General features: G+C 41.6%; 2 protein-coding genes across 4 annotated transcripts in view; one reads left to right on the top strand and one right to left on the bottom strand.

Annotated features, from left to right (window-relative positions):
• septin12 (septin 12) overlaps positions 1-6,395 on the top strand; it is a 68,159-nt gene extending 61,764 nt beyond the window's left edge. For both annotated transcript variants that reach the window (XM_083648863.1, XM_083648862.1), the window contains one exon: positions 450-6,395. In XM_083648863.1, the coding sequence (XP_083504989.1) occupies positions 450-597 (148 nt within the window). In that variant the 3' untranslated portion in view covers positions 598-6,395. The remainder of the gene's footprint in view (positions 1-449) is intronic.
• Positions 6,396-8,772: 2,377 nt separating this feature from the next.
• The window catches only part of cdc27 (cell division cycle 27), an 89,367-nt gene continuing 70,605 nt past the window's right edge, over positions 8,773-27,534 (bottom strand). The window contains exons 15-20 of one of the 2 annotated variants that reach the window (XM_083649420.1): positions 25,159-25,286; positions 19,626-19,743; positions 13,348-13,476; positions 10,187-10,261; positions 9,940-10,069; positions 8,773-9,282 (exon numbers count right to left, since the gene is read on the bottom strand). In XM_083649420.1, coding sequence (XP_083505546.1) covers positions 9,194-9,282; positions 9,940-10,069; positions 10,187-10,261; positions 13,348-13,476; positions 19,626-19,743; positions 25,159-25,286 — 669 coding nt within the window. In that variant the 3' untranslated portion in view covers positions 8,773-9,193. The remainder of the gene's footprint in view (positions 9,283-9,939; positions 10,070-10,186; positions 10,262-13,347; positions 13,477-19,625; positions 19,744-25,158; positions 25,287-27,534) is intronic. The other variant, XM_083649421.1, reaches the window with a different exon arrangement.

Below are 27,534 nucleotides of genomic sequence, written 5' to 3'. Positions count from 1 at the left end.
TTATTAGCATATCAATTATTATAATGAGCTGTAACTATGCTTGTTATTGCAATACCAAAAAGGAAACCCAGAGTCTATTTCGGCACGTAGACTCTGGGACAGCCGTAAAAAAAATTGAGGCTTCCTGTACAGCACAGATCTTCCGCCCGGGACTTCCACTTCCGCACAGCGGTGCCTTTTAAAAACATACATTGCGTCGCTTTTATTTTGAATGCTAAACGTAAAAATTTGTATATATTCACTAGTGTTCGGGACCTGAACTCTTAAATTCGCCGGTACAACAACAGAGCAGCACTGCGTTAGTCTCAGTCGGAAGATTCGCGCTGTACAGGAAGCCTAAAAAAAAAGGTACGGCTGTCCCAGAGTCTATTTACGTGCCGAAGTAGACTCTGGGTTCCCAGATTGTTGCAATACTGACTGGCTGATCTGGTCTTGTGTTCTTGGTGAAGGTCTCACCTGCAGGACCTGAAAGATGTGACCCACAACATCCACTATGAGATGTACCGCGTGCGGCGGCTCAACCAGGCTAACCTCAGCTTCACCGGGCTGGAGCTCAACGGAACCGCCGACACGAGCCAATCAGAGAGTCACCTCTGATCCAAGACCCACCTCCTGCAAGTCCATGGTCCCTTTGTCCTCCAATCAGAATGAGAGAGGGAGAGAGAGAGGGCAAAGAAACCTGAGATCATTTTTTTCTTCTTCTTTTTGGGACCAACCTAATGGATTATTTTCAAATGAGAAATTCTATTGAGTTTTTTCGCAAGACATGAGAAATGCATTTAAGCATCAAATATGGATCTATTTTTGAGAGTGAGCTCATATATATTTTCTGGAAGGATGGCTGGGGAGGGCATAACGAGAGCCAATATGATCCTGATGCTGCCTTTTGTGAAAGCCAAGACAGCCCTGAGAAACTGTTCTTGAAATTTAGCGGACGTTGAGACCAACGATGTGACCGAGAAGCAACCAAAATTGCTACAACAAAGTAAAGCAGGCATACAACCCCCCCCCCCCCCCCCCCCCACATAAAGAACAAGCAAAGCTGCTGCTTTACCGCATGCTGCTTTACCGCGTGCTGCCCTGTCTGTTTGGACTCTGGACGTCTCCAAAAGGACTCGATGAGCTGTGCGACTGTCACCATCATGTGGAACGGTGCCTTGCATGCTCCTGTGCAGGTTGGGTTGAAGCTGGAGAGACGGCTGCCTTCTTCTCATGTATCTGAGACTACCTTCTAATGGAGATCTTCATAATCCATCTTTCAAACAGATCATGATCTCATGATCTCACTCAATATGAGCTCAGTTATTGACCTTATAGAAAGCCAAAGTCACTCTGTCTTCCGCTTTAGGAATGCGAATCAAGGGATTTCGTCCGCCATTATATTTTCCATAGACCGTTTGTAAAGTGCTTATAAAAATAGTTTTACTTGGTCAAACCAAGCGATTTAACTATATTTAGAATCAGGAGAGACTATAACATTTCAAAACCATTGATTTTAGTTTTTAATGTTCTATGGTCTCTCCTGATTCTAAATAGTCAAATCGCTTAGTTTGAAGTAAAACTATTTTTGTAAGCATTTTGTCTGTCTATGGAAAAAAGAATGGTGGGTGAAATCCCTTGGTTCGTATCACTGACCTAAATAATATGGACAAACTAGTCCACAATTTTTTGGACTTGACTGTCGCCATCTTGGGGTCCTTGCGCAGCTCACGTGAGATGGGGGTTTTACAGAGCCGCAGCTCTGCCTGCTATTGGTCCGTGATCGTTAAACTGCGCGATGACTTAACAGGTGACCTGTCAATCACCCCCTTTTATATAGTTTATTTTACTCCAAAAGTGAGTTATATAAGAAAGTACCCCCCCTACAGTTGTTATGAAAAGGTGAAATTAGCTATAGACCAAAACCGTGTTTCGGTCCAGGCTGTAAAGCTGTTTAATTACTGTTACAAAGTGGGGCATCTTAACACATTCACTGCCAGCCGTTTTTCAATACTGTAGTTAGCTTCTGCCAGAGGGTTTTTTTGAGGATTCTGGCTCATCTTTCAAGAGCCGAGGATTCGTTTCTGTTAGGATTTTGTGAACACACAATATCTCAAAAGAACTAATATAATGTGTGCTTTATCTGTCTAAAAGAGTTAGTTTGTAGAGTTAGTAGTTATGTAAGCATTAGCAGTTGAATACAGCATGGTTTCAGCGTCTGAAAATTTATTCTGAGATAAACGGCTTTTTGTGAAATTCGATAGAACAGTCACTTTAACCATTCATTTTTGGCATCAGTAAGACGTCAGACATCTAAACAATAGTTTTGAACAGTAATTTCCTCCATAACAGCAGGAAACCCCCCTCTGCTTCAAACTCCTCCCTCCGTGGGCGTTCTCCTCCGCCCTCCTTGGCTCTGCAGCGGGTCTGTCACAAGCTCGTTTCTGCTGCTGCTGTAACCTCGCGTCACCAGGCTCACTGCTTTGCTGCTGCCTGGCTGCTGGCGGCCGCTGGGCAAGTCTGGATGGGGCTCGCTCGTTTCTTGGCGTTTCGGTTGAGAGCTCTGATGAAGCTCTTGCGATTCTGCGCTTATTTATGCTGCGTGTTTCAAAGTGTGCACCCAGTCTATTCTTGGAACCCCCCACCGTTGCCACCGCTGTGCGTCAGTGCGAAAGCGTTTTCGCCATCCATTTTACAGTATGAGAACGGCTTCCTCACACTGCTTTTGGCTCGCCTCTTTCTACTCTGGAGAGACATGTCGCCACTCAGTGGGTCGGTAAAATAGATTATACACGTTCGGTGGCTCCAATATTTTTATAGGAGACGTGGGGGGCATTGATCCACGTCCCACCGTCAAATTTTTTTTTTTTTTAAGCCGAGATATCTCGTCATTGGCAGTCAACCGTTGGATTTTGTAAGCCGAGATATCTCGTCAATGGCAGTGAACGTGTTAACATGGGGGGTGAGCGTGAACGACGGGACTTCTGAGTCCTGCCTCAAGTGGCCATTCGAGGAATTACAGCTTTCAGGGTTACTTCCGCGTCCTCGTGGGAAAACCTCAGAGCTTGCCCACTGGTTTGTATGCCTAAACCGGTAGGGGGCGTGACTTTGCTCTCTATATAGAGCTCAACAGGACCGCCCATTTATTACATCATTTCTCCATGGATGTTTCAGAAAATCCTTAGAAAGAGTTTTAAGCCTGGAACCATGCCAAACAGCTATGCGAGGAATTGTTGTAACCCGCATTGTGTAGTTATTGTTGTAACCCGCGTTGTGTAGTTCCCTCGCAGCTGGGGATCGAACCAGGAACCACCGGCATGGGAGTTGTACGCTCTAGCAACAGATGCTAGAGCCATGAGCGCTCCTCTTCGGTCTCGGGGAGTGAGACTTCGATTATATTGTGACCATAAAACATTTGATTCAGAGAAAGAAAAAAGTCAACAGAAAAATTGAGAAAAAATCTTTTGTCTTTTTTTCTGTTTTCAAATTTATTCATTTATTTTATTTTATTGTCTGAATCGAATGTTCTATGGCCACGATTCATGTCGTAGATGGTTGCTTCCAAGGATTTTCCGAAGCATCAATCGAGAAATGTATGGAGAATTCACTTCCCAGAACCAGAGCCGTAAAAAAGTGGGCGGTCACTGTGGAGCTCTATTGCTGAGCGTATATGAATTATGATAATAATATATGAATATGGGGCGTATGAACTGACTAGATGGTAGCATTCAGAGGAGCTGTTTTTTGTGTTTGTGTGTACCTTTCACCCTAGGATTTATTTTGGTTACGACACGTTAAACACACTTTGTTAGCTTTGTTATCGTCCTTATCTGCTCTTCTTTTTAATGCAAAGCCAGAGAAACACTAGCCTGGTAAAACATCTGGTCACATGACCTCACATTTTGTTTGGTTCTGTGGATCTGTCTGGCCTCCAGTCCGAGGCGGCGTTTTCAGATATTACAAAGTCCACGGGGCAATCAGGGCAAAACAGTCATGGCTGCTCCCATGGCTCTGCGGCTCCCGAAGCAACGAGTGACAACGATAACGTTTAGTTGACACAGTTGTAAGTGCAGTAGGTTATTGCAGAAATAGACTCAATAACAACAATTAAACAAGTACAGGAGTATGCAACAATGGAGTTACTCAGCGGAAAAGACGTTTACGCCGTACTCGCCGAGTGGATTTGGATTTGACTGGATCTGATGCTGATTGGCTGAAGGACTTGATTTGGCGATGCTGATTGGCTGAAGGAGTTGTCTGTCAAGGCAAGTACTCCTGCCCACTGAAATGACTGGACGGCTTGGAATCCAGACTGATACGTAGAGCCAATCAGGATGTGAGGTCATATTCAGGATGGTTTTAACTTGACAACATAAATGTTCTAAATTGCCCCTAGCTTACTTCCTATTGTAGTGTTTGCGAATACAATAGCGGACAGAAAATAAGTTAGGTTTCAAACTGTTTCCTAGTGTGATCTTCCAACAGATGCCTTGACATGTTGAATGTTAGTCATCATCTCATTGGCCACATGGTGAAACGGTCTGTCATTCAGCTACTCTCACATAACTCTTTTACTTAAACTCTTTAACCTTTATTTATCCATGCACCTTCTGACCCCACTTTAACCAAGCGGCCCAGGGACTCGACCCCGCGACGCTTCCGTTCACAAGCCCATTTCTCTATAGAGCCAAAGTCACGCCCTCTTCCGGGTTAGGCATAAGAACCAAGGGATTTCATGCGCCATTCTTTTTTCCATTTCCATAGACATTTCATAAAATACTTATAAAAATAGCTTTACTTGGTCAAACCAAGCAGTAAAAAAAAAGAACATCTAAATAAAATAAAAATTAAAAATATTAATCGCCATTGTTTTTTGGTCCAAGTCAAATATTCTATGGTCTCTCCTGATGGTAAATATAGCTGAATCGCTTGGTTTGACCAAGTAAAATTATTTTTATACGCATTTTACGAAATGTCTATGGAAAATTGAATGATGGATGAAATCCCTTATCTTTCTTGCCTTGGTATGCCTAAACCAGAAGGGGCCGTGACTTTGGCACCCTATGCTGTAGGCTTGATTCATTAACATTCTATGCATTTCTCATAGAAAAGCAATGGGTAGGCATCATACAGTCTATGGTAGCCCTACCGCAAAATACTGAATGTGTGATGGTAGGCTTACTGCAATACACCAAATGTGTGGGGGGTTATGCTGTTGATAAACTGACGTGTTAAGTGATGAGGATGAGAACAGATGCCAAACTCATGTGAATGTACCTTAAACTAAAGAGACAATCCACCGAAAAAGTGCTGATTTATTTTGCTCATAATCTCACACATCAGAAAACTGTAAACCGTTTTGCAGAGATGAATTTAGTTTGATAGTTATTGAGAGTTGAGTTGAGTTCAGTTGTGGACCAGTGTGTCGTTTGTGCATGAATGACATCACTGGTCCACAACTAAACTCAAATGAAATCAACTCTCAATAACTGTCAAACTAAATGAATGTCTGCAAAACTGTTTGTGGGATTTGGATGTGTGACATTATGTGCAGAATAAACAGCATTGTTTTTCGGTGGAGTTCTCCTTTAAGTGGTGAGGAAAAAATAAGACTAAAATTCAAAATCAATGTTTCCATTTTGAACTAGCATGCACAGTGGCACCAATGTCTTACAATGTATCAGACAAATCCCAATGTTACCTGTGAATTCTCTAAACATGACGTGTCTGAAAATCTAAATTAACCCCCGGGGGGCGTCGGGGGTAGTGTAGAGGTAAAAGCACTCTCCTACCACTGCGGAGACCCAGGTTCAATTCCCGGCAGCGCTACTTCCGGCATGAAAAGAAGCGGCTGGTGACTGCACATGTATCAGAGGAAGCACGTGCTTGTCTACAACTCTCCCCAGATCGGCAGAGGTTACATTTTGTACGTACTGAAAAACACATGTAAACATTAAATTTGAAAAAGTAATGTCTTTCTTTATTTCCAAAACATTTGGAAAAGTTCAGGTGGGAACTTTAGGATTTGTCTGTTAAATGATTGGCTGTTTAAGTGTCATTCGTAGCACGTTCCATTATCAAGGGACATATCAATATAATATTGAACTATTTCCTTACTTTATTGATAGTCTATCAACAATATATATTGCTATTGATTTATCGCCCAGCCCTAATTTCCACCTATATGTTCCTGCGACCGACCCGCACCTGATTGCTACTGGCTGTGCATGGGGACCTGCCCCCGGCCACCCTGTGTTTGGGGACCTGCCCCCAGTGACCGTGTTTGGGGACCTGTTCTGGGTGACCCTGTGTTTTATCCTCAGGTACTACCCACCTGATTCTTCTCCTTGCTTTTTTATAGTCTTAATGATAAAAATGACATGTTAACACTGATGATTTACAATTAAATGATTGTCACTTTACGACTGTCCAGTGTGAACTCATTGTTTTAAGTTTGAAACATCTGATTGATCAGATTCGTGTGTGTGTGTCAGAGATCAGCGATGGGGACTTGGACTTAAGGCGTGCACACACAATGACTTGAGAATTGAAAAGAATGACAATTTGACTCAAGGCTGTTTTTGTTTTTGGTGGTTACAGTTATTATTGCATGCCTAATAATGTTAACAATAACAGTTAAGTTTAAAAGAAAGCTTTCATTGTGTTTTTCATATTGCATTGGAATAGCCCTTTTTTAGTTTTTGTGTGTGGCATTTTTGCCTTTATTGATGGGACAGTGAATAGACAGGAAAGGTGGGGAGTGAGGGGATGACAAGGACCACGGGTCGAATTCAAACCCGGGTCGGCCGTGTGACTTTGTGGTACCGTGACAAACGTTTGAGAATGCCTGCTGCATGCTAATAGATCAAGGAGGGCTTTGAATTCCTTACTTTTAGTTATGCGGTGTTCTAAGCCAGAGGTTTTTTTCAAAGTGGGAGGTGGGCCTCCCCAAGGGGGCTCCAAACAGTTTCAGGGGAGGCTCAGTGAATGGAAGTGATAACAACCATTACACGTTACATTATAGTTATCAAGGGTGGGGGGTATTGAGCTAAACAAATTAGTGGGAATATTAAAATGTCATTCTCCCTGTATTATGTTGATGAACAGGCACTCAATAAAACAATTAATACATTAAAAAGGAGATCACAGAATAGCCTAGTTCAGAGATGCAGTAGTTTGGGAGAATTTTACGGTTTTCCCCACTTTTCCACAGTCAGAAACAAATAAATGCCTCCAGGCAAACCCTTTATGTATTAAATAAAGGGTTTGTTTGGTGCAGTCTGACGTATGTCAATATCAGGCTGAATTGTTGAGTCTCTATGGGATCAAATAACACAATCATGATCCCATACATTGAGCGAAACTAAGCAGGTAAAGGGAGTCTTTTCCAAGTTTTGTCTGGGGGGAGGCCCAGTCTCAGACTTTGAAAACCTCTGTTCTCAGCAGACCAGATGGATCCAGTAGATGATCGCTCATCCATAAGGGACTTGAGACTTGACGCTCTCGTTTTTGTTTATATTGTTATAAAAAAAAGATCCCGTTTGAAGTCCACATGTACATTTTGTCAATTTAAGTATGAGACCAAGATAAGGGGCAGGCCTTAATACTTGAACATTTTAAGGATACATTAAGGGGAAGACTTAAAGGTGCTTAAAGAGATACTCAACACTAACAACTCAGGCCTATCAGTCAGCTGTGGGTAATATCAGTTTTTCAAAAAAGGGCAGGCAGTTTTGAGGCTTTCGAATCCACCCACAGGATATGATGAACTTTGAATTTTTTTTGTGGGGCGGGCAAATTTCAGAGCCAATGGCAGACCTCTGTGCAGTTCCTGCTCGCACATGCGTGGTGCTGGCTGCGAATGAACCCCCCCCCAGAATACCCAGCAAGCTCCCCAGAATCGCACTTTGGTTTAGGTTTGGCCAGGCTGGCCCCCAGCCCTATCAGTTTGAGCCGCTAGCTCCAACCCCAATGTCCACCAGTCATTTTCTGGTAAGATATCTGTACTTTTACCTCATCATCACCACCATATATATATATATATATATTAGGGGTGTCACAATACACTAATTTCACGGTACACGATATTGGGTTCACGATAACGATATGATACGATATTTTAACAATATTCTTTTTAACAAAAGTAAATAATTTTTATGTATTTATTTATCATTTATTTAACCATGTGAGTCCCGTTGAAATCGAAACCTCTTTTCAAGGGAGCCCTGGGAAAATACTGGAAAAATAGTCTTTCATTTGAAATACACAAAATACAAAACAAATGCTGTTTTTGGAAATTGTTATTATAATAACTATAAAACAACATGGAAGATAATGCTTCTCTTGCAATAGAATGTGTCACACTGTCACAAACTAAATGTTTGTTGCATGGTGAAAGAAAAATAAAGTATACAATCTATTTCTTAAATAACTCATGCTCAATGGTCCCTAAACTTATGTAATCTTATGTACCCCTTGAGCTGTTTTGCCATGCCAGTAGTAGTCTGCCCCCTCACTCATGCGTGTTGATTCTGCTAAATTTGTTCTATTATTATTCAGGAGCAATTCTTTTTTTTTTTTTTTTTACGATATCATTTTTTTCTGACGATACGCATATCGTGACGTTTCGATATATCGTGCGACGAAATATCGTGACACCCCTAATATATATATATACCGTATATATATATATATATATATATATATCATCGAGCAAACTCAAAACATAATGTGGAAAACAGTAAGGATAAAACAACCATCTGACACAAACCACAGAAAAGAGTGGGTGGGGTTTATGTTTTATTGATTCATTTCTTATCGATGATAAAAAGAACATAAAAAAACAAACTGCTGTCAGGTGAGAGCGAGGGGCTATAGGACCAGCAGCGATAAGGGGGCAGGGCTATAGGACCAGCAGCTGTGAGGGGGCAGGGCTACAGGACCAGCAGCAGTAAGGGGGTGGAGCTACATGACCAGCAGCTGTAAAGGGGCAGGGCTACAGGACCAGTAGCAGTCTGTCAGCAGTTTCTCCTCTTCTCGTCGTCAACCAATCATGGAACAGCATGGAAGGCCAGGGGGCAGAGCTAAACTTAAGGAAAAAGAGACATCACACCTCGGCTTGAGGGGCAGGGGTTAGAGAAAAGGCCAGCAGGGGGTGTGGCTAGATGAGGTGGTGTGGCTAGAGGAGGAGGCGTGGCTGGAGGAGGGGGCGTAGCTAGAAGACGTCGTCACTCTCAGCTGTCTGTAACTGGGTGTCGTCTGCGTCCGTCATACTGCTCTCCTGACTGTCTTCCACCTCTGCTGCTGAGAGACAGACAGGCAGAGAGACAGGCAGACAGAGAGAGAGACACAAGCAGACAGAGGAAGAGAGACCGGCAGAGAGAGAGATACAGACAGAGAGAGAGAGAGAGAAGTGTGTTCAGTGTGGTGGGGTTAAACATGTCTACTTGTCTCTGCCTGCCTGTCTCTCGACCCATCTCTCTGTCTGTTTGTCTCTCAGCTGATCGAGGCCTTCTGGCCGTCCCCAGAACAAGGGCAATTGTGCCTTTGCAGTCTGGGCCCCCACACTCTGAAATGACTTACCTGTTGAGAATAGGTCTGATAATTCTGTCACTGCTTTTAAATCCCTTCTTAAAACATTCTTTTTTAGAAAAGCCTTTATCTCAGTTTGACTATTGTTTTATTCTAGGCTCTATGCATTGTATTGTATATTTTTATTGTGTGGTGTTGCTTTTTCCCCTTTGTGTGAAGCACTTTGTAACTTTGTTAAGAAAAGTTTATTATGATTATGATCTCCTGTCTGTCTCTACCTGCCTTACCTTCATCCTCTGGTAGGTGTCTCCTCTCTGTCTGTCTGCCTTACCTTCATCCTCTGGTTGGTATATCCTGTCTATCTCTCTACCTTCCTCTGGTAGGTATCTCCTGTCTGTCTGTCTGTCTCTCTCTCTCTACCTTCCTTACCTTCATCCTCTGGTAGGTATCTCTTGTCTATGGCTTCTTTGATCTGGTTGTTGGCTCCTTTGGGATCAAGGTCCATCGCCCAGCTGAAGTTCATCAGAGCCAGATGGGTCTGCCCCAGCTTCTTATAGACCTGCATAGAGACAGACAGGCAGAATCAAAGCTGAATCAAAGCCCTGCAGTGGAGGTCAAAGGTCATGTTTACTGGAGGTCAAAGGTCATGTTACTGGAGGTTAAATGCCATGGTTACCTTGCCTATCAGGAAGTAAACCAGAGACTCTTTGGGGACAATCTGCTTCAACTCCTCCAACTCCTGTAGAGCAGCCTACACGCACGCACGCACGCACGCACACACACACACACACACACGACATCAAAGTCTTATTAAGCATCCACAAAAATCTGAATGGAAACAAACGTTCACAACTATTAGAAAACCATGTTTAAAAACAGCTCATTTTGCTGTTCAGACCATTTCTCCTGAATGTGTGTGCAGAATGTGTGGGCATGGCAGATCACTTTTTGAAATCTCACTGCCTTCTTCTCTGGCCTGGACTAGCTGTGCTGCTAGCTAGCTAGCTGTGATGCTAATTTCTGTTGTGCTAAATGGGCTAGTGATCGCTCTTTTGCTTGCTTATGAAAGCAATTGTGAAACTGATGTGAGACTGAAATTGTTTGTTTATTGAAATGGATCGCCATTAGCTGACGCCAAGACGCCAGCTAGTCTTCCTGGCGTCCAAGCAGCAATATACATAACAGACAATCAATAGAATACACAGAAAATAAGCATCACATCCGTTAGAATACACAGATATAATATACAAATAGATTATGCAAAAAAAAAATCATAAAAACATGCCTCACATAAGAAAAGAGAAAAGAAAACAATGGGTAAAAGCTGGGTAAAATAAACTGCATAGTTTCTACAATAGAAGTATTTGGACCAGAGCATGAAGTTAGATAGCCCCCTAAGATCGCTACTCTATTGGTTAGTCCACAAAAAAATGTTGGTCCAAAAAAACTATGTCAAATTTCACAATAGAGTGGATGATGTCACAATAGAGTGGATGACGTCACACTCTGACTGATATTGCATATCTGGTTGCAGCTATTGAGAATTTAAGCTTGTTATTATCGATGGAGTTAAACATAGCGATAAATTAGCATCACAGCTAGCAGAGCATAGCACATCTTCTCTAGATAGCCAATTACTAGTGCAACAGACAGATTTCTGCTCTCGTTCTACGTTGTGTTGTATGTGCAGCTAGTGAGAGAGACACACCGAGTTGAGAGGATCTGTGGGATGTATTCTTCATAGGAAACAGAAAACTTAACATCACGAGTCACCTGCAACTCTCTCCAGCTCCCAGCAGCTACATGCTAGTTTGACTCCACTCATCAGTCTATCCTCGTCATTAGCCAACAGGATGGATGTCAATGTATTAGGGGTGTCACGGTACGTGACGTCACGGTATGGGTGTCACGGTTCAGTGCATGGAGCTACACGACGAATACGTCAAATCCAGAAGGTGGTGGTAAAGCACCTAAACGCTGTTTGAATATCATAGACACGTGATTCCTAACCCCACATAGGATAATCAATAACCACACCCTGTGGCGCTGGGATTGGCCAGGAGCATTGAAGCTTGGGACTAAAGCACCTGGGGTTTTTCACCTTTTAAGATAAAGAGGTTTAAAAAACTATTGCTTGTTACATTTTCAGTGCTGTAGGCCTACCTTTTCTCTGGGTAAGAATTGAGCTTGAAATTAACGATATGATACATTATATTATATGAGCTATGAACGTGAACACAACACCCTTTATATTATTGCATGTTTTTGTAGATTGTGTACATTGTGTAGATTACAATTATTATACTTATTATTAGGTGACCATAATTCATTTCAATGTCCGCTCTCGAAATCGCTGTCCGTTCTCAAGAGCTATTCAGTTTGTTCATGAAATCGCTGGGCTGCGTGCCCTCCAGTGTTGCTCCTGGCCAATCCCAGCGCCACAGGGCGTGGTTATTGCTTATCCTATGTGGGGTTAGAAATCACGCATCATAGACGCCACAGAAGAAGACACACCAAAACAACACAAGAGCCATAGAACTCCACATTCACGGAATGGAAAGTTTTGTGGAGAGGAAAGATTACCGGGGGTCGCTCCAGCCTGTGTACGTCGCTTCCATGCTACTTCACAAAACCACAACAACAATATTGAAGCGTCCAGCTGCCCCCCCCTTTACCGTCGTCAAAAAAGCGAGTGCAGAGCAGTATCCTAATGACTTTTATGACTCAGGCGATAAGCTGTTTTGCAAATTCTGTCAACATCAAGCCAATGAGGTAAGCTTGCTAATGTAACGTTACGGAGCCGCGACACGCAACTATAAAGGACTTTCCTTTAGTCCTTTATAGTTGCGCGTCGCGGCTAAACATTACATAACACTGACAAAGCTGTTAACTTGTAAACAAGCAACTTACATCGCGTGAGATGACAAGCAAGATGTGGTGAGGAAGAGGGGATGACTCCTTGTCATGTTCCAATAATCCATTATGATGACCGAACATAATCATTATGGTAAACAAAACTCGCTAAAATGTTAGCCTACTTAACTTGGGAAAGTGAAACCCACCCCGCTGTCTGTCAGACATCGGGGGAGGGGTGGGTGGGAGTATTAGGCTACTCCACATGCACTCTGTTTACAAACTTGTGTACAATAAAGATTTAAAGTGGAGGGAAATGCATCAAACAGCTGGAATACAGACATCTGAGAGGGAGGCGCACCCCACACTTTGAAAATCACTGCTGGAGAGTAAAACTTTTTTGTGCGGATTGCCTAGATCTTATTAAATAGTGGACATTTATTCATTCCCACTTATTAGACACTTTTTCTGATGGTAAAATGAGCGTAAAAAGCAAAACACAATTAAAAAAAAACGATTTTTTTTTTGATTTGTTGCTTTTTTCCCCGTTGTACCGAATTCGCACCGAACCGTGACCCCGAAACCGAGATACGTACTGAACCGTGACTTTTGTGTACCGTGACACCCCTACAATGTACAGTATGTACATTTAGTAAATTTCGATGCAGTTAATTTAATTACATTGTGCTTGTCGTTAGCAAACCGGACATTAATTGTAATTAGCATTGATTACCTTGTACTTGTCGTTAGCGAACAGGATAATTTGCATTAATTACGTTGTACTTGTCGGTAGCGAAGAGGATGTTAATTCTAATTAGCATTAATTACCTCGTACTTGTCGTTGACAAACAGCATGTTAATTCTAATTAGCATTAATTACCTCGTACTTGTCGTTGACAAACAGCATGTTAATTCTAATTAGCATTAATTACCTCGTACTTGTCGTTGACAAACAGCATGTTAATTGTAATTAGCATGAATTACCTTGTACTTGTCGTTAGCGAACAGGATGGATGCACGGTGGAATTTGCACAGGGGGTTTTTGGGGTCGATACTGATCGCTCTGTTCAGAGTCTCCAGAGCCGCATCAGACTTCTTCAACGCATGCTGCACCTACACACACACACACACACACACACACAAACACACAACTTAACAGTAATTATCAGTGATCTCGAGCCACACACACACACAATATAATAGCAGTGATATTAATTAACGTTACACACCAGGCATTACTTAAGCACAATTACTACTTTGCTGTGGCAGAGAAACATAATTGAGGTTTTATGCTAATGCCAACACAGCAGAAAATACAGCACAACTATCTGATGACATCACAGTGTCTGCTTTTTTCCACCGTGCGGTTGCTTCCGATAGGTTTTCAAAAAAAAAATTAAAGAAAAAAAAACAGTTGGCACGTGATCAAACCGGTTTGGGCTCGTACACCGAACCGAACAGGTAAAACCGGAAATCGACCCATGCCTAGTAGACTAGTGTGTACATATGACACTCATTTCACTCTCAACTTCCAAACTTCCAGTAATGATGCATGAATTGTGTTCCGCCCTGAATCTTTATGTTATAAGGTTCCACGGTTCCTATGCCAACACAGACTGCAAATTACTGGCTATAATAAATCACCATTAATATACTATATATTTAAGCAATATATCACGAGAGCAAGTGTGTTGTGGTGAATATATCCCCCTGATCAGTTGTTATCCCACGAGGCCGCAGGCCGAGTGGGATAACAACTGAGCAGGGGGATATATTCCACAACACACGCAGCTCGAGTGCTATATTGCTTTTATAAAAGGGTTCCAAGTATAATAATATAATAATAATAACACTATAAGTCCGACTGGCATGGTATTCTGAGAGTCAGTTGAAACACTACTGTAAGGCGGGACCTCTAGCAAGAAGATAGACGTGCGGGTGATTTGATTGGATCGTTCTGGAGACTGAAGTCGACATTGGCCAATCCTGGCGCTTGGCTGAGAGCTTTCTGGAAACCCAGGCAGCTCGAGCGCAGCGTTGCATTCTCAGGGCTTGCCCGACACCAACTAACGTTACGGGGTTAAATGCGGGGTTAAATGCGGAGTTAATACTATATATATTTAAGCAATATAGCATGAGAGCCAGTGTGTTGTGCCAAATATATCCCCCTGATCAGCTGTTATCTGCCTGCGGCCTCGTGGGATAACTGCTGAGCAGGGGGATATATGCCACAACACACGCAGCTCGAGTGCTATATTGTTTGATAAAACGGTTTCCAAGTATGATAATATAATAATAATAATAATACTATAAGTCCGACTCCGACTGGCATGTCATTCTGATAGAGTCAGTTGAAACACTACTGTAAGGCGGGACCGCAAGAACGTGCGGGTGATTTGATTGGATCGTTCTGGAGACTGAAGTTGACATTGGCCAATCCTGGCGCTTGCTGAGAAGCTGAGAGCTTTCTGGAAACCCCGACAGGCAGCTCGAGCGCAGCGTTGCATTCTCAGCGCTTGCTGAGAAGCTGAGTGCTTTCTGCAAAGCCCGACACCAACTAACGTTACGGGGTTAAATGCGGGGTTAAATGCTGGGTTAACAGCCTTTCTTTTGCAAAGAAGACATTAGCCCGCATCTATTCTTGTACAAAACATCATTTTCTGCGAAGTATTAGTAAAGTTATAAGCGAAGATCGATTCACAAGGATCTGACAGCTGTCTCCGCCATTTGTTTTTTTTTAAACCAAAGGCTTTTAGTAAGAGAGTTGCCATGGCAACCAATAACCGAGTCCAATAACCCATGGCCATGGGTTATTGGACTCGGTTATTGGATTTATACAATGGCTGTGAACCAATCAGATTGCTTGATTTGAGAGAGCCGTTTTATAAATCAATATATATAATAGATGTTTTCTTTTTTTATAGTCAAACAAGTAATTGTGTTAAGGGATCAGTAACAGTTGCCATTTAGTATATCTAACAGTAGCAACAGGAACTACAACAACATTGTAGGTTCTCCCCCACCAGTCACACAGCCCAGCTCCACCCAACCTCTCACCCTTTATTTAGCCCCTCCTGTCCCACTGAGCTGATGGTCTAAAAACACAGCAGTCAATACTGTCAGACATCACCTAGTAGGGCTGTGGCGATTCACTTATCTCCCGATTCGATACTATCACGATTCTTGGGTGCCGATTCGATTTATATTGCGATTCTTAAGTATTGCGATTCTACGATTATTGCGATTCGATATTACGATTTATTGCGATTTTTGTTTATTTTTTTCATTTCTTTTTTCAGTTTGCTTTTTTACACTAGATTAGAACATGGGAAAAGTTGAATCATACACTAGAGACTGTATATTATATATCATGAGTAGGGCTGGGCGATATAGTTAAAAACAGGGGCGGACTGGGATCATAATTCAGGCCGGGCATTAGATACCAAGCAGGCCAGGCCGATATGGGCCGACGCGTGTGAAATTTGGGCCGTTTGAAGCCCAATTTGGGCCGTTTGATGCCAGATTTGTGCCGTTTGAAGTCCAATTTTACAATGAGATGCACCCACTTTAACCCTGAAGTGTAATCATTACTTCAGACTAACTAATAAAGTAATAAAACCACTAGTAAACCAGTAGGCGGCGTCTGGCCTGCTGTTCAGTGAGTGGCCTGACTGCAAGCACCCCAATTTTTTTTTTTTTTTTTTGCGATTATCGATTCTGGAATAAAAGATTGATTCAAAAAATCGTGACATTAAAAATCGCGATACTTAGGTGAATCGATTTTCCCCCCCACCCCTACTACGTAGTGTTACTGTCAGACATCACCTAGGCTAAGCACCTAACACTATGTAATGTAACTGTCAGACATCACCTATGCTTCCTAGGGTAAGCACCTAACACTATGTAGTGTTACTGTCAGACATCACCTAGGCTTCCTAGGCTAAGCACCTAACACTATGTAGTGTTACTGTCAGACATCACCTAGGCTTCCTAGGCTAAGCACCTAACACTATGTAGTGTTACTGTCAGACATCACCTAGGCTTCCTAGGCTAAGCACCTAACACTATGTAGTGTTACTGTCAGACATCACCTAGGCTTCCTAGGCTAAGCACCTAACACTATGTAATGTTACTGTCAGACATCACCTAGGCTTCCTAGGCTAAGCACCTAACACTATGTAGTGTTACTGTCAGACATCACCTAGGCTTCCTAGGCTAAGCACCTAACACTATGTAATGTTACTGTCAGACATCACCTAGGCTTCCTAGGCTAAGCACCTAACACTATGTAGTGTTACTGTCAGACATCACCTAGGCTTCCTAGGCTAAGCACCTAACACTATGTAGTGTTACTGTCAGACATCACCTAGGCTTCCTAGGCTAAGCACCTAACACTATGTAATGTTACTGTCAGACATCACCTAGGCTTCCTAGGCTAAGCACCTAACACTATGTAGTGTTACTGTCAGACATCACCTAGGCTTCCTAGGCTAAGCACCTAACACTATGTACTGTAATGTTACTGTCAGACATCACCTAGGCTAAGCACCTAACACTATGTAATGTTACTGTCAGACATCACCTAGGCTTCCTAGGCTAAGCACCTAACACTATGTAGTGTTACTGTCAGACATCACCTAGGCTTCCTAGGCTAAGCACCTAACACTATGTAATGTTACTGTCAGACATCACCTAGGCTTCCTAGGCTAAGCACCTAACACTATGTAGTGTTACTGTCAGACATCACCTAGGCTTCCTAGGCTAAGCACCTAACACTATGTAATGTTACTGTCAGACATCACCTAGGCTTCCTAGGCTAAGCACCTAACACTATGTAGTGTTACTGTCAGACATCACCTAGGCTTCCTAGGCTAAGCACCTAACACTATGTAATGTTACTGTCAGACATCACCTAGGCTTCCTAGGCTAAGCACCTAACACTATGTAATGTTACTGTCAGACATCACCTAGGCTTCCTAGGCTAAGCACCTAACACTATGTAATGTTACTGTCAGACATCACCTAGGCTTCCTAGGCTAAGCACCTAACACTATGTAATGTTACTGTCAGACATCACCTAGGCTTCCTAGGCTAAGCACCTAACACTATGTAGTGTTACTGTCAGACATCACCTAGGCTTCCTAGGCTAAGCACCTAACACTATGTAATGTTACTGTCAGACATCACCTAGGCTTCCTAGGGTAAGCACCTAACACTATGTAGTGTTACTGTCGAGAGGCCCCAGCCCAAGGGAGATACTTTGGTAGTGTCAGTTAGTGAGGAGTCATGGGGACTGTACTGCCCCTCACAAAGCCAGCCAAACCATCTAAAACGGGCGGTCCTGTCCACAGATGACAGTCACATGGTGACTACCCATATAATCCTGGCTAGCACCATTCTATGGATAGAGAGAGGGCTTATCCTGGAAATGGTTGGCAGAAAGCCCATTCAAGAGTGTGAGTGTGTGTGTGTGTGTGTGTGTGTGTGTGTGTGTGTGTGTGTGTGTGTGTGTGTGTGTTGGGGGGTTATGGAGGACATAATAAGGATGGGTTGGAAATTCCTTCCAGCTCATTAGATGCCACACGGGACTGGGCTAGTAACAGGAGTCAGATGGGGGGGGGTTCTGAAATAGGATCGCTGTTCAGGAACGTAGTTAGAGAAGCGTTGCAACTAATCAGCTTCCGCCAGGTCCTAAAACCAACATGCAGAACAACACCCTGCATCACTTTGAGTATCCTGCCAACCAATACCGTCCTACCAGCATGCCATACATGCCATACGCTGGCATGAATCAACCTCCGGTCCAGCGTCTGCCAATGGGGTGGAACTAGGTGGAACTGAAGAGGACTTGACGACCCAAGGCCTGTCTGCTGACAGATGGAAACTGCCCAAATGTATCTAAGCACTGTTTTATGGGGCTTTTTGCTAAATACTCTGTTTTATCATTTGTATTTGTCATGTATTTTACATTTTTATTCTCTTGTAACCTGCACATTTTCACTGACAAAGCGCTTTATTAAACTACCTAACATTTGAACACATTCTTGGACCAGAACCTGAATTCTTGTTTTGAGTAATTGTTTCCTATTTCTATAAGGGTCTCTTTAAAAAGGGTTTAGTTATTCTTGTCGCCTTTCATAACAAGTTATTTTGAAAGGAAAAAGCCTTTTGACAGAGAAAAGCCAGACATGTTGTCATGTTGTTCTGTAGTGCAGCTCCACCACACGGGTCTGTGGAATGTGCTTCTCTCCTTTGATTCATAACGGGAGAGATCTCACAGGCAGTAGCAGCACTTAGAGAACAACAGCAGCAGATGTGTGTGTGTATATGTGTATATATATATATATATATATATATATATATATATATATATATATATAATATATACATACATATATATATATATATATATATATATATATATATATATATATATATATATATACAGTATATACATACCGGTACATACACGTATATAAAGGACGAATCAGCGTGACGTCACTTGACACCCAGAAATGCGGAGCCCCGCGGCAGTTAATAGTATGAGTTGTGCCAAACAAACGTTAATATCTCAAAAACTATACATCACATCGCTTATATTTTGACATTCTGAGAGCAGAATTAGCTCAATAGTTTGATGTATAATATATACATGTCGGGTTAAAGTTGTGTGAACTGTCGCAGTTTTTAAAATGTAAACAGAGTCAAGCCGGCTAGAGCAGACACTCACGCCTCGCGCAACTTGGGCTCCATAAGGTTCCATTGCCGTTGCCACCCAGTGACACGGTTTGTTTACCAAAATGCTGCTCGGCTGATCCCTCGTATTAGGCCTGTGTAAATGCAGGGAGCCTTTGAGAGAAAGAGAAATGTATTGAATGCATTTGATATTCCATGAGTATGGAATGCAATGATACATTGCTCTGAACCCCGGAGTGCTTAAAGGGATACGCCAACTTTATGGGAGTTTCGTTTATTTGCAATATCGCCCACACATGACCAAGATACACAATACCTTTACCGTCACTCTCCAAATAGTATACAGCGAGTTACACTCATCCAGTTAGTACTGGGGGAAACGGTACAGCCATTCAAAGTCACCAAAAACACACATTTCTAAAAACGCCAAAAAGCTCTATGTACATGTTGTGACTCGGGTACTCACCACAAGATGAAATATCAATGATCAATGTGACAGAACAGGATGACGCTCTGAGTGTTGATGTGAATGCCAACATATGAGTGATTACTAAAGGAAAACGTACCACTCCGATGTGACAGAGCAGGACAGAGCTCTGAGGGTTGATGCTAAGGGCTTTCTTGAAGTGTATTTCTGCCAGGTTGAACTTCTCCTGCTTGTAGTAAATCATCCCTAGACCGTACCTGCAATATTAGACACACAGCAGAATATTACATCTTGTATGTTTCATGTTGTACATCTGGTTTTAACTTGAATGGTGCTGTTCTGTGTATAAATATGTTCTGTGTATACATTTTTTGTTTACATTTTCTAATGCACAAAATTTCATCTCACTCAAATTTCATTCCATGACTTTTCCTAAAGATGTAATTTGTCATCTATGAAACATTGAGCAGTGTTACACCCAAATGCTAGGGTGGAACATAAAGTTCACGCAGAAAGCAGGTTTAAATGACCATGCTCTGGCTAACAATGGACATCTAACCTGCACATCGAGTAGCACCTCGCTCACAACGCAGACATGAGTAAATTTAACAAAACATGGAATTAAAGCTGCATTCAGCGATGTTTTTGTGTTAGAATAAGTGTTAAATGGCTCTATATTCTGACAGCAATCACTGAAATAGAGTGTTTGGTCACTAACTTGGAACCCCCAACCCCCCACTATCTCTCTCCTGTAGCCCTGCAGGCAGGGTGGACGTATCTCCACAACCATAACTCGTAGAGACTCAGGGATGGCAGCATTGGATTCGGGGTGAAAAAATACATAGTCTTTTACAGGCATTGTGATTTGAACTTCCGTTTACCAGAAAATGTCAACATTTCTCTGATTGGATACAAATTTGGCGTCGACCTCCCATTATCCAATCAGAGAAATGTTGACATTTTCTAGGAAACGGAAGGTCAGATGCCTCTAAAGAACTATATGTATTTTCTCACCACGAATCCAACGGCGTGATCCGTGAGTCTCTATAGCCTCTTCTAAACATGAACTGTGGATCATAACTGTAGGATCAGGTCTGACTATCCCCCACAGGCACCCTGCTAGACTTGACTCAATAAACCACTTAATCACTTTCTAAACTAGACTAGACCTTAGACTAGAGAAATAAAATAATAATAAACTATACAGTCTCATCCGCACTGTGTATTGTACCATGTGTTAAAGTATCTGTGTGTAAATATACAGTGTATTGTACCATGTGTTAAAGTATCTGTGTGTAAATATACAGTGTATTGTACCATGTGTTAAAGTATCTGTGTGTAAATATACAGTGTATTGTACCATGTGTTATAGTATCTGTGTGTAAATATACAGTGTATTGTACCATGTGTTATAGTATCTGTGTGTGAATATACAGTGTATTGTACCATGTGTTATAGTATCTGTGTGTAAATATACAGTGTATTGTACCATGTGTTATAGTATCTGTGTGTAAATATACAGTGTATTGTACCATGTGTTATAGTATCTGTGTGTGAATATACAGTGTATTGTACCATGTGTTATAGTATCTGTGTGTAAATATACAGTGTATTATAAAACGGCTCTCTCAAATCAAGCAATCTGATTGGTTCACAGCCATTGTATAAATCCCGTAACCCACTCTCATAACCCATGGCCATGGGTTATGAGTTGCCATGGCAACTCTCTTACTAAAAGGCTTTGGTTACCTCAAATGACAATATAGAAAAAACAAATGGCGGAGACAGCTGTCAGAACCTTGTGAATCGATCTTCGCTTATAACTTTACTAATACTTCGCAGAAAATTATGTTTTGTACAAGAATAGACACGGGCTAATGTCTTCTTTGCAAAAAAAAGGCTGTTAACCCCGCATTTGACCCCGTAACGTTAGTTGGTGTCGGGCTTTGCAGAAAGCTCTCAGCTTCTCAGCAAGCGCTGAGAATGCAGCGCTGCGCTCGAGCTGCGTGTCGGGCTTTCAAGAAAGCTCTCAGCTTCTCAGCAAGCGCCAGGATTGGCCAATGTCAACTTCAGTCTCCAGAACGATCCAATCAAATCACCCGCACGTTCTTGCGGTCCCGCCTTACAGTAGTGTTTCAACTGACTCTACCAGAATGCCATGCCAGTCGGACTTATAGTATTATATTATCATACTTGGAAACCGTTTCATAAAAGCAATATAGCACTCGAGCTGCGTGTGTTGTGGCATATATCCCGCTGCTCAGCAGTTATCCCACTCGGCCTGCGGCCTCGTGGGATAACAGCTGATCAGCGGGATATATTTGCCACAACACACTGGCTCTCATGCTATATTGCTTTAATTGTACCATGTGTTATAGTATCTGTGTGTGAATATACAGTGTATTGTACCATGTGTTATAGTATCTGTGTGTAAATATACAGTGTGTAAATATACAGTGTATTGTACCATGTGTTATAGTATCTGTGTGTAAATATACAGTGTATTGTACCATGTGTTATAGTATCTGTGTGTAAATATACAGTGTATTGTACCATGTGTTATAGTATCTGTGTGTAAATATACAGTGTATTGTACCATGTGTTATAGTATCTGTGTGTAAATATACAGTGTATTGTACCATGTGTTATAGTATCTGTGTGTAAATATACAGTGTATTGTACCATGTGTTATAGTATCTGTGTGTAAATATACAGTGTATTGTACCATGTGTTATAGTATCTGTGTGTGAATATACAGTGTATTGTACCATGTGTTATAGTATCTGTGTGTAAATATACAGTGTATTGTACCATGTGTTATAGTATCTGTGTGTAAATATACAGTGTATTGTACCATGTGTTATAGTATCTGTGTGTAAATATACAGTGTATTGTACCATGTGTTATAGTATCTGTGTGTAAATATACAGTGTATTGTACCATGTGTTATAGTATCTGTGTGTAAATATACAGTGTATTGTACCGTGTTATAGTATCTGTGTGTAAATATACAGTGTATTGTACCATGTGTTATAGTATCTGTGTGTAAATATACAGTGTATTGTACCGTGTTATAGTATCCGTGTGTAAATATACAGTGTATTGTACCATGTGTTATAGTATCTGTGTGTGAATATACAGTGTATTGTACCATGTGTTATAGTATCTGTGTGTAAATATACAGTGTATTGTACCATGTGTTATAGTATCTGTGTGTAAATATACAGTGTATTGTACCATGTGTTATAGTATATGTGTGTAAATATACAGTGTATTGTACCATGTGTTATAGTATCTGTGTGTGAATATACAGTGTATTGTACCATGTGTTATAGTATATGTGTGTAGTGTATTGTACAATGTGTTATAGTATCTGTGTGTAGTGTATTGTACCAAGTGTTATAGTATATGTGTGTAGTGTATTGTACCATGTGTTATAGTATCTGTGTGTAGTGTATTGTACAATGTGTTATAGTATCTGTGTGTAGTGTATTGCACCATGTATATGTGTTTAGTGTATTGTACCAAGTGTTATAGTATATGTGTGTAGTGTATTGTACCATGTGTTATAGTATATGTGTGTAGTGTATTGTACCATGTGTTATAGTATCTGTGTGTAGTGTATTGTACCATGTGTTATAGTATATGTGTGTAGTGTATTGTACCAAGTGTTATAGTATATGTGTGTAGTGTATTGTACCATGTGTTATAGTATATGTGTGTAGTGTATTGTACCATGTGTTATAGTATGTGTGTGTAGTGTATTGTACCATGTGTTATAGTATATGTGTGTAGTGTATTGTACAATGTGTTATAGTATCTGTGTGTAGTGTATTGTACCATGTGTTATAGTATATGTGTGTAGTGCAGGGGTGCCCAATACGTCGATCGCGATCGACCGGTCGATCGCGAAGGTAGTGTGGTAGATCGCATGGCATTGAGGGGAAGAATTTTTTATTTTTTTTACATAGTGCCGTAGTGAGGATGGATGATAGGCTAATAGGCCCATTTGCCACTTGATTGACGTACAGGTGCGCCAGTCAGATCTCGCTGTGGCAGCCAAGTTTGTAAATAAATATGTTTGGTAGATCACTTTGACTTGGTCATTTTAAAAGTAGCTCCCAAGCTGAAAAAGTGTGGGCACCCCTGGTGTAGTGTATTGTACCAAGTGTTATAGTATCTGTGTGTAGTGTATTGTACCATGTGTTATAGTATCTGTGTGTAGTGTATTGTACCAAGTGTTATAGTATCTGTGTGTAGTGTATTGTACCATGTGTTATAGTATCTGTGTGTAGTGTATTGTACCATGTGTTATAGTATCTGTGTGTAGTGTATTGTACCAAGTGTTATAGTATATGTGTGTAGTGTATTGTACCAAGTGTTATAGTATATGTGTGTAGTGTATTGTACCATGTGTTATAGTATATGTGTGTAGTGTATTGTACCATGTGTTATAGTATATGTGTGTAGTGTATTGTACCATGTGTTATAGTATATGTGTGTAGTGTATTGTACCATGTGTTATATTATATGTGTGTAGTGTATTGTACCAAGTGTTATAGTATATGTGTGTAGTGTATTGTACCAAGTGTTATAGTATCTGTGTGTAGTGTATTGTACCATGTGTTATAGTATATGTGTGTAGTGTATTGTACCATGTGTTATAGTATCTGTGTGTAGTGTATTGTACCATGTGTTATAGTATATGTGTGTAGTGTATTGTACCATGTGTTATAGTATCTGTGTGTAGTGTATTGTACCATGTGTTATAGTATCTGTGTGTAGTGTATTGTACCATGTGTTATAGTATATGTGTGTAGTGTATTGTACCAAGTGTTATAGTATCTGTGTGTAGTGTATTGTACCATGTGTTATAGTATCTGTGTGTAGTGTATTGTACCATGTGTTATAGTATATGTGTGTAGTGTATTGTACCAAGTGTTGTAGTATCTGTGTGTAGTGTATTGTACCATGTGTTATAGTATATGTGTGTAGTGTATTGTACCATGTGTTATAGTATCTGTGTGTAGTGTATTGTACCATGTGTTATAGTATATGTGTGTAGTGTATTGTACCATGTGTTATAGTATATGTGTGTAGTGTATTGTACCATGTGTTATAGTATATGTGTGTGTAGTGTATTGTACCATGTGTTATAGTATATGTGTGTAGTGTATTGTACCATGTGTTATAGTATCTGTGTGTAGTGTATTGTACCATGTGTTATAGTATATGTGTGTAGTGTATTGTACCATGTGTTATAGTATATGTGTGTAGTGTATTGTACCAAGTGTTATAGTATCTGTGTGTAGTGTATTGTACCATGTGTTATAGTATATGTGTGTAGTGTATTGTACCATGTGTTATAGTATCTGTGTGTAGTGTATTGTACCATGTGTTATAGTATATGTGTGTAGTGTATTGTACCATGTGTTATAGTATATGTGTGTAGTGTATTGTACCATGTGTTATAGTATCTGTGTGTAGTGTATTGTACCATGTGTTATAGTATATGTGTGTAGTGTATTGTACAATGTGTTATAGTATCTGTGTGTAGTGTATTGTACCATGTGTTATAGTATATGTGTGTAGTGTATTGTACAATGTGTTATAGTATCTGTGTGTAGTGTATTGTACCATGTGTTATAGTATATGTGTGTAGTGTATTGTACCAGGCATTGTAGTGTCTGGTGTTGACTCTGATGGCGTTACGGAAGCAGGCCAATGCTCGGTCCAACTCCTCCGTCAGAACAAACTCATGACCCAACAGAGTATAGGCATAGGCAAAACCTGGATCCACCTGGGAGAGAGAGAGAGAGAGAGAGAGAGAGAGAGAGAGAGAGAGAGGGAGACACACACACACACACAGAGGAGAGAGAGACAGAAAGAGAGTCAGAGAGACGGAGAGGTCTGGTCTGTTTGTAGCTGTGTGTGACCAAGTCTCACTCAGGAGAAGTCTTGAGGAGAAGTGGTTAGGGTTACCGCATGCAGTAACCTTTCCCATTAGTCCCCACTCTTCAGCAGCGGTGGATAGCACATTTTCTGCATGATGCCGCTCTGGCATTGCTCTGGTTTGCAGAACAGCACTCTTCATTTCCCAGTTGTGTTACGACACGTGACCGTCACATACGCTTCATGTTACGACACGTAACTGTCACATACGTTTCATGTTACGACACGTGACCGTCACATACGCTTCATGTTACGACACGTAACTGTCACATACGCTTCATGTTACGACACGTAACTGTCACATACGCTTCATGTTACGACACGTAACTGTCACATACGCTTCATGTTACGACACGTGATGTCACATACGCTTCATGTTACGACACGTGATGTCACATACGCTTCATGTTACGACACGTGATGTCACATACGCTTCATGTTACGACACGTAACTGTCACATACGCTTCATGTTACGACACGTGACCATCACATACGCTTCATGTTACGACACGTAACTGTCACATACGCTTCATGTTACGACACGTAACTGTCACATACGCTTCATGTTACGACACGTAACTGTCACATACGCTTCATGTTACGACACGTAACTGTCACATACGCTTCATGTTACGACACGTAACCGTCACATACGCTTCATGTTACGACACGTAACTGTCACATACGCTTCATGTTACGACACGTAACTGTCACATACGCTTCATGTTACGACACGTAACCGTCACATACGCTTCATGTTACGACACGTAACCGTCACATACGCTTCATGTTACGACACGTAACTGTCACATACGCTTCATGTTACGACACGTAACTGTCACATACGCTTCATGTTACGACACGTAACTGTCACATACGCTTCATGTTACGACACGTAACCGTCACATACGCTTCATGTTACGACACGTAACTGTCACATACGCTTCATGTTACGACACGTAACTGTCACATACGCTTCATGTTACGACACGTAACCGTCACATACGCTTCATGTTACGACACGTAACTGTCACATACGCTTCATGTTACGACACGTAACTGTCACATACGCTTCATGTTACGACACGTAACTGTCACATACGCTTCATGTTACGACACGTAACCGTCACATACGCTTCATGTTACGACACGTAACTGTCACATACGCTTCATGTTACGACACGTAACTGTCACATACGCTTCATGTTACGACACGTAACCGTCACATACGCTTCATGTTACGACACGTAACTGTCACATACGCTTCATGTTACGACACGTAACCGTCACATAGGCTTCATGTTACGACACATAACTGTCACATACGCTTCATGTTACGACACGTAACCGTCACATAGGCTTCATGTTACGACACGTAACTGTCACATACGCTTCATGTTACGACACGTGACCGTCACATACGCTTCATGTTACGACACGTAACTGTCACATACGCTTCATGTTACGACACGTGACCGTCACATACGCTTCATGTTACGACACGTGACCGTCACATACGCTTCATGTTACGACACGTGACCGTCCCATACGCTTCATGTTACGACACGTAACTGTCATACGCTTCATGTTACGACACGTAACCGTCACATACGCTTCATGTTACGACACGTGACCGTCACATACGCTTCATGTTACGACACGTAACTGTCACATACGCTTCATGTTATGACACGTAACTGTCACATACGCTTCATGTTACGACACGTGCCCGTCACATACGCTTCATGTTACGACACGTGACCGTCACATACGCTTCATGTTACGACACGTGACCGTCACATACGCTTCATGTTACGACACGTGACCGTCACATACGCTTCATGTTACGACACGTGACCGTCACATACGCTTCATGTTACGACACGTGACCGTCACATACGCTTCAGATGGCAGCGCTGTCCATCCATCTGTTGTTAGAGACACCTTTTCAATGCTCGTTAGCTCGGTGCGCAGCTCCGTCGCCTTAGCATTGTATTGCTTATCCAGTCTTGCGACAGTGGTTTTTCTTGATGGGACCGAAAGGTCAGGCGCCACAAACTCCATCAAACTTTGAAAACCCTTGCCTTCAACAAAG

The sequence above is a fragment of the Poromitra crassiceps genome (genome assembly GCF_964638095.1).
Source record: "Poromitra crassiceps genome assembly, chromosome: 13".
Taxonomy (NCBI): Eukaryota; Metazoa; Chordata; class Actinopteri; order Beryciformes; family Melamphaidae; genus Poromitra; species Poromitra crassiceps.
This window is presented reverse-complemented; position numbering and strand designations above follow the sequence as displayed.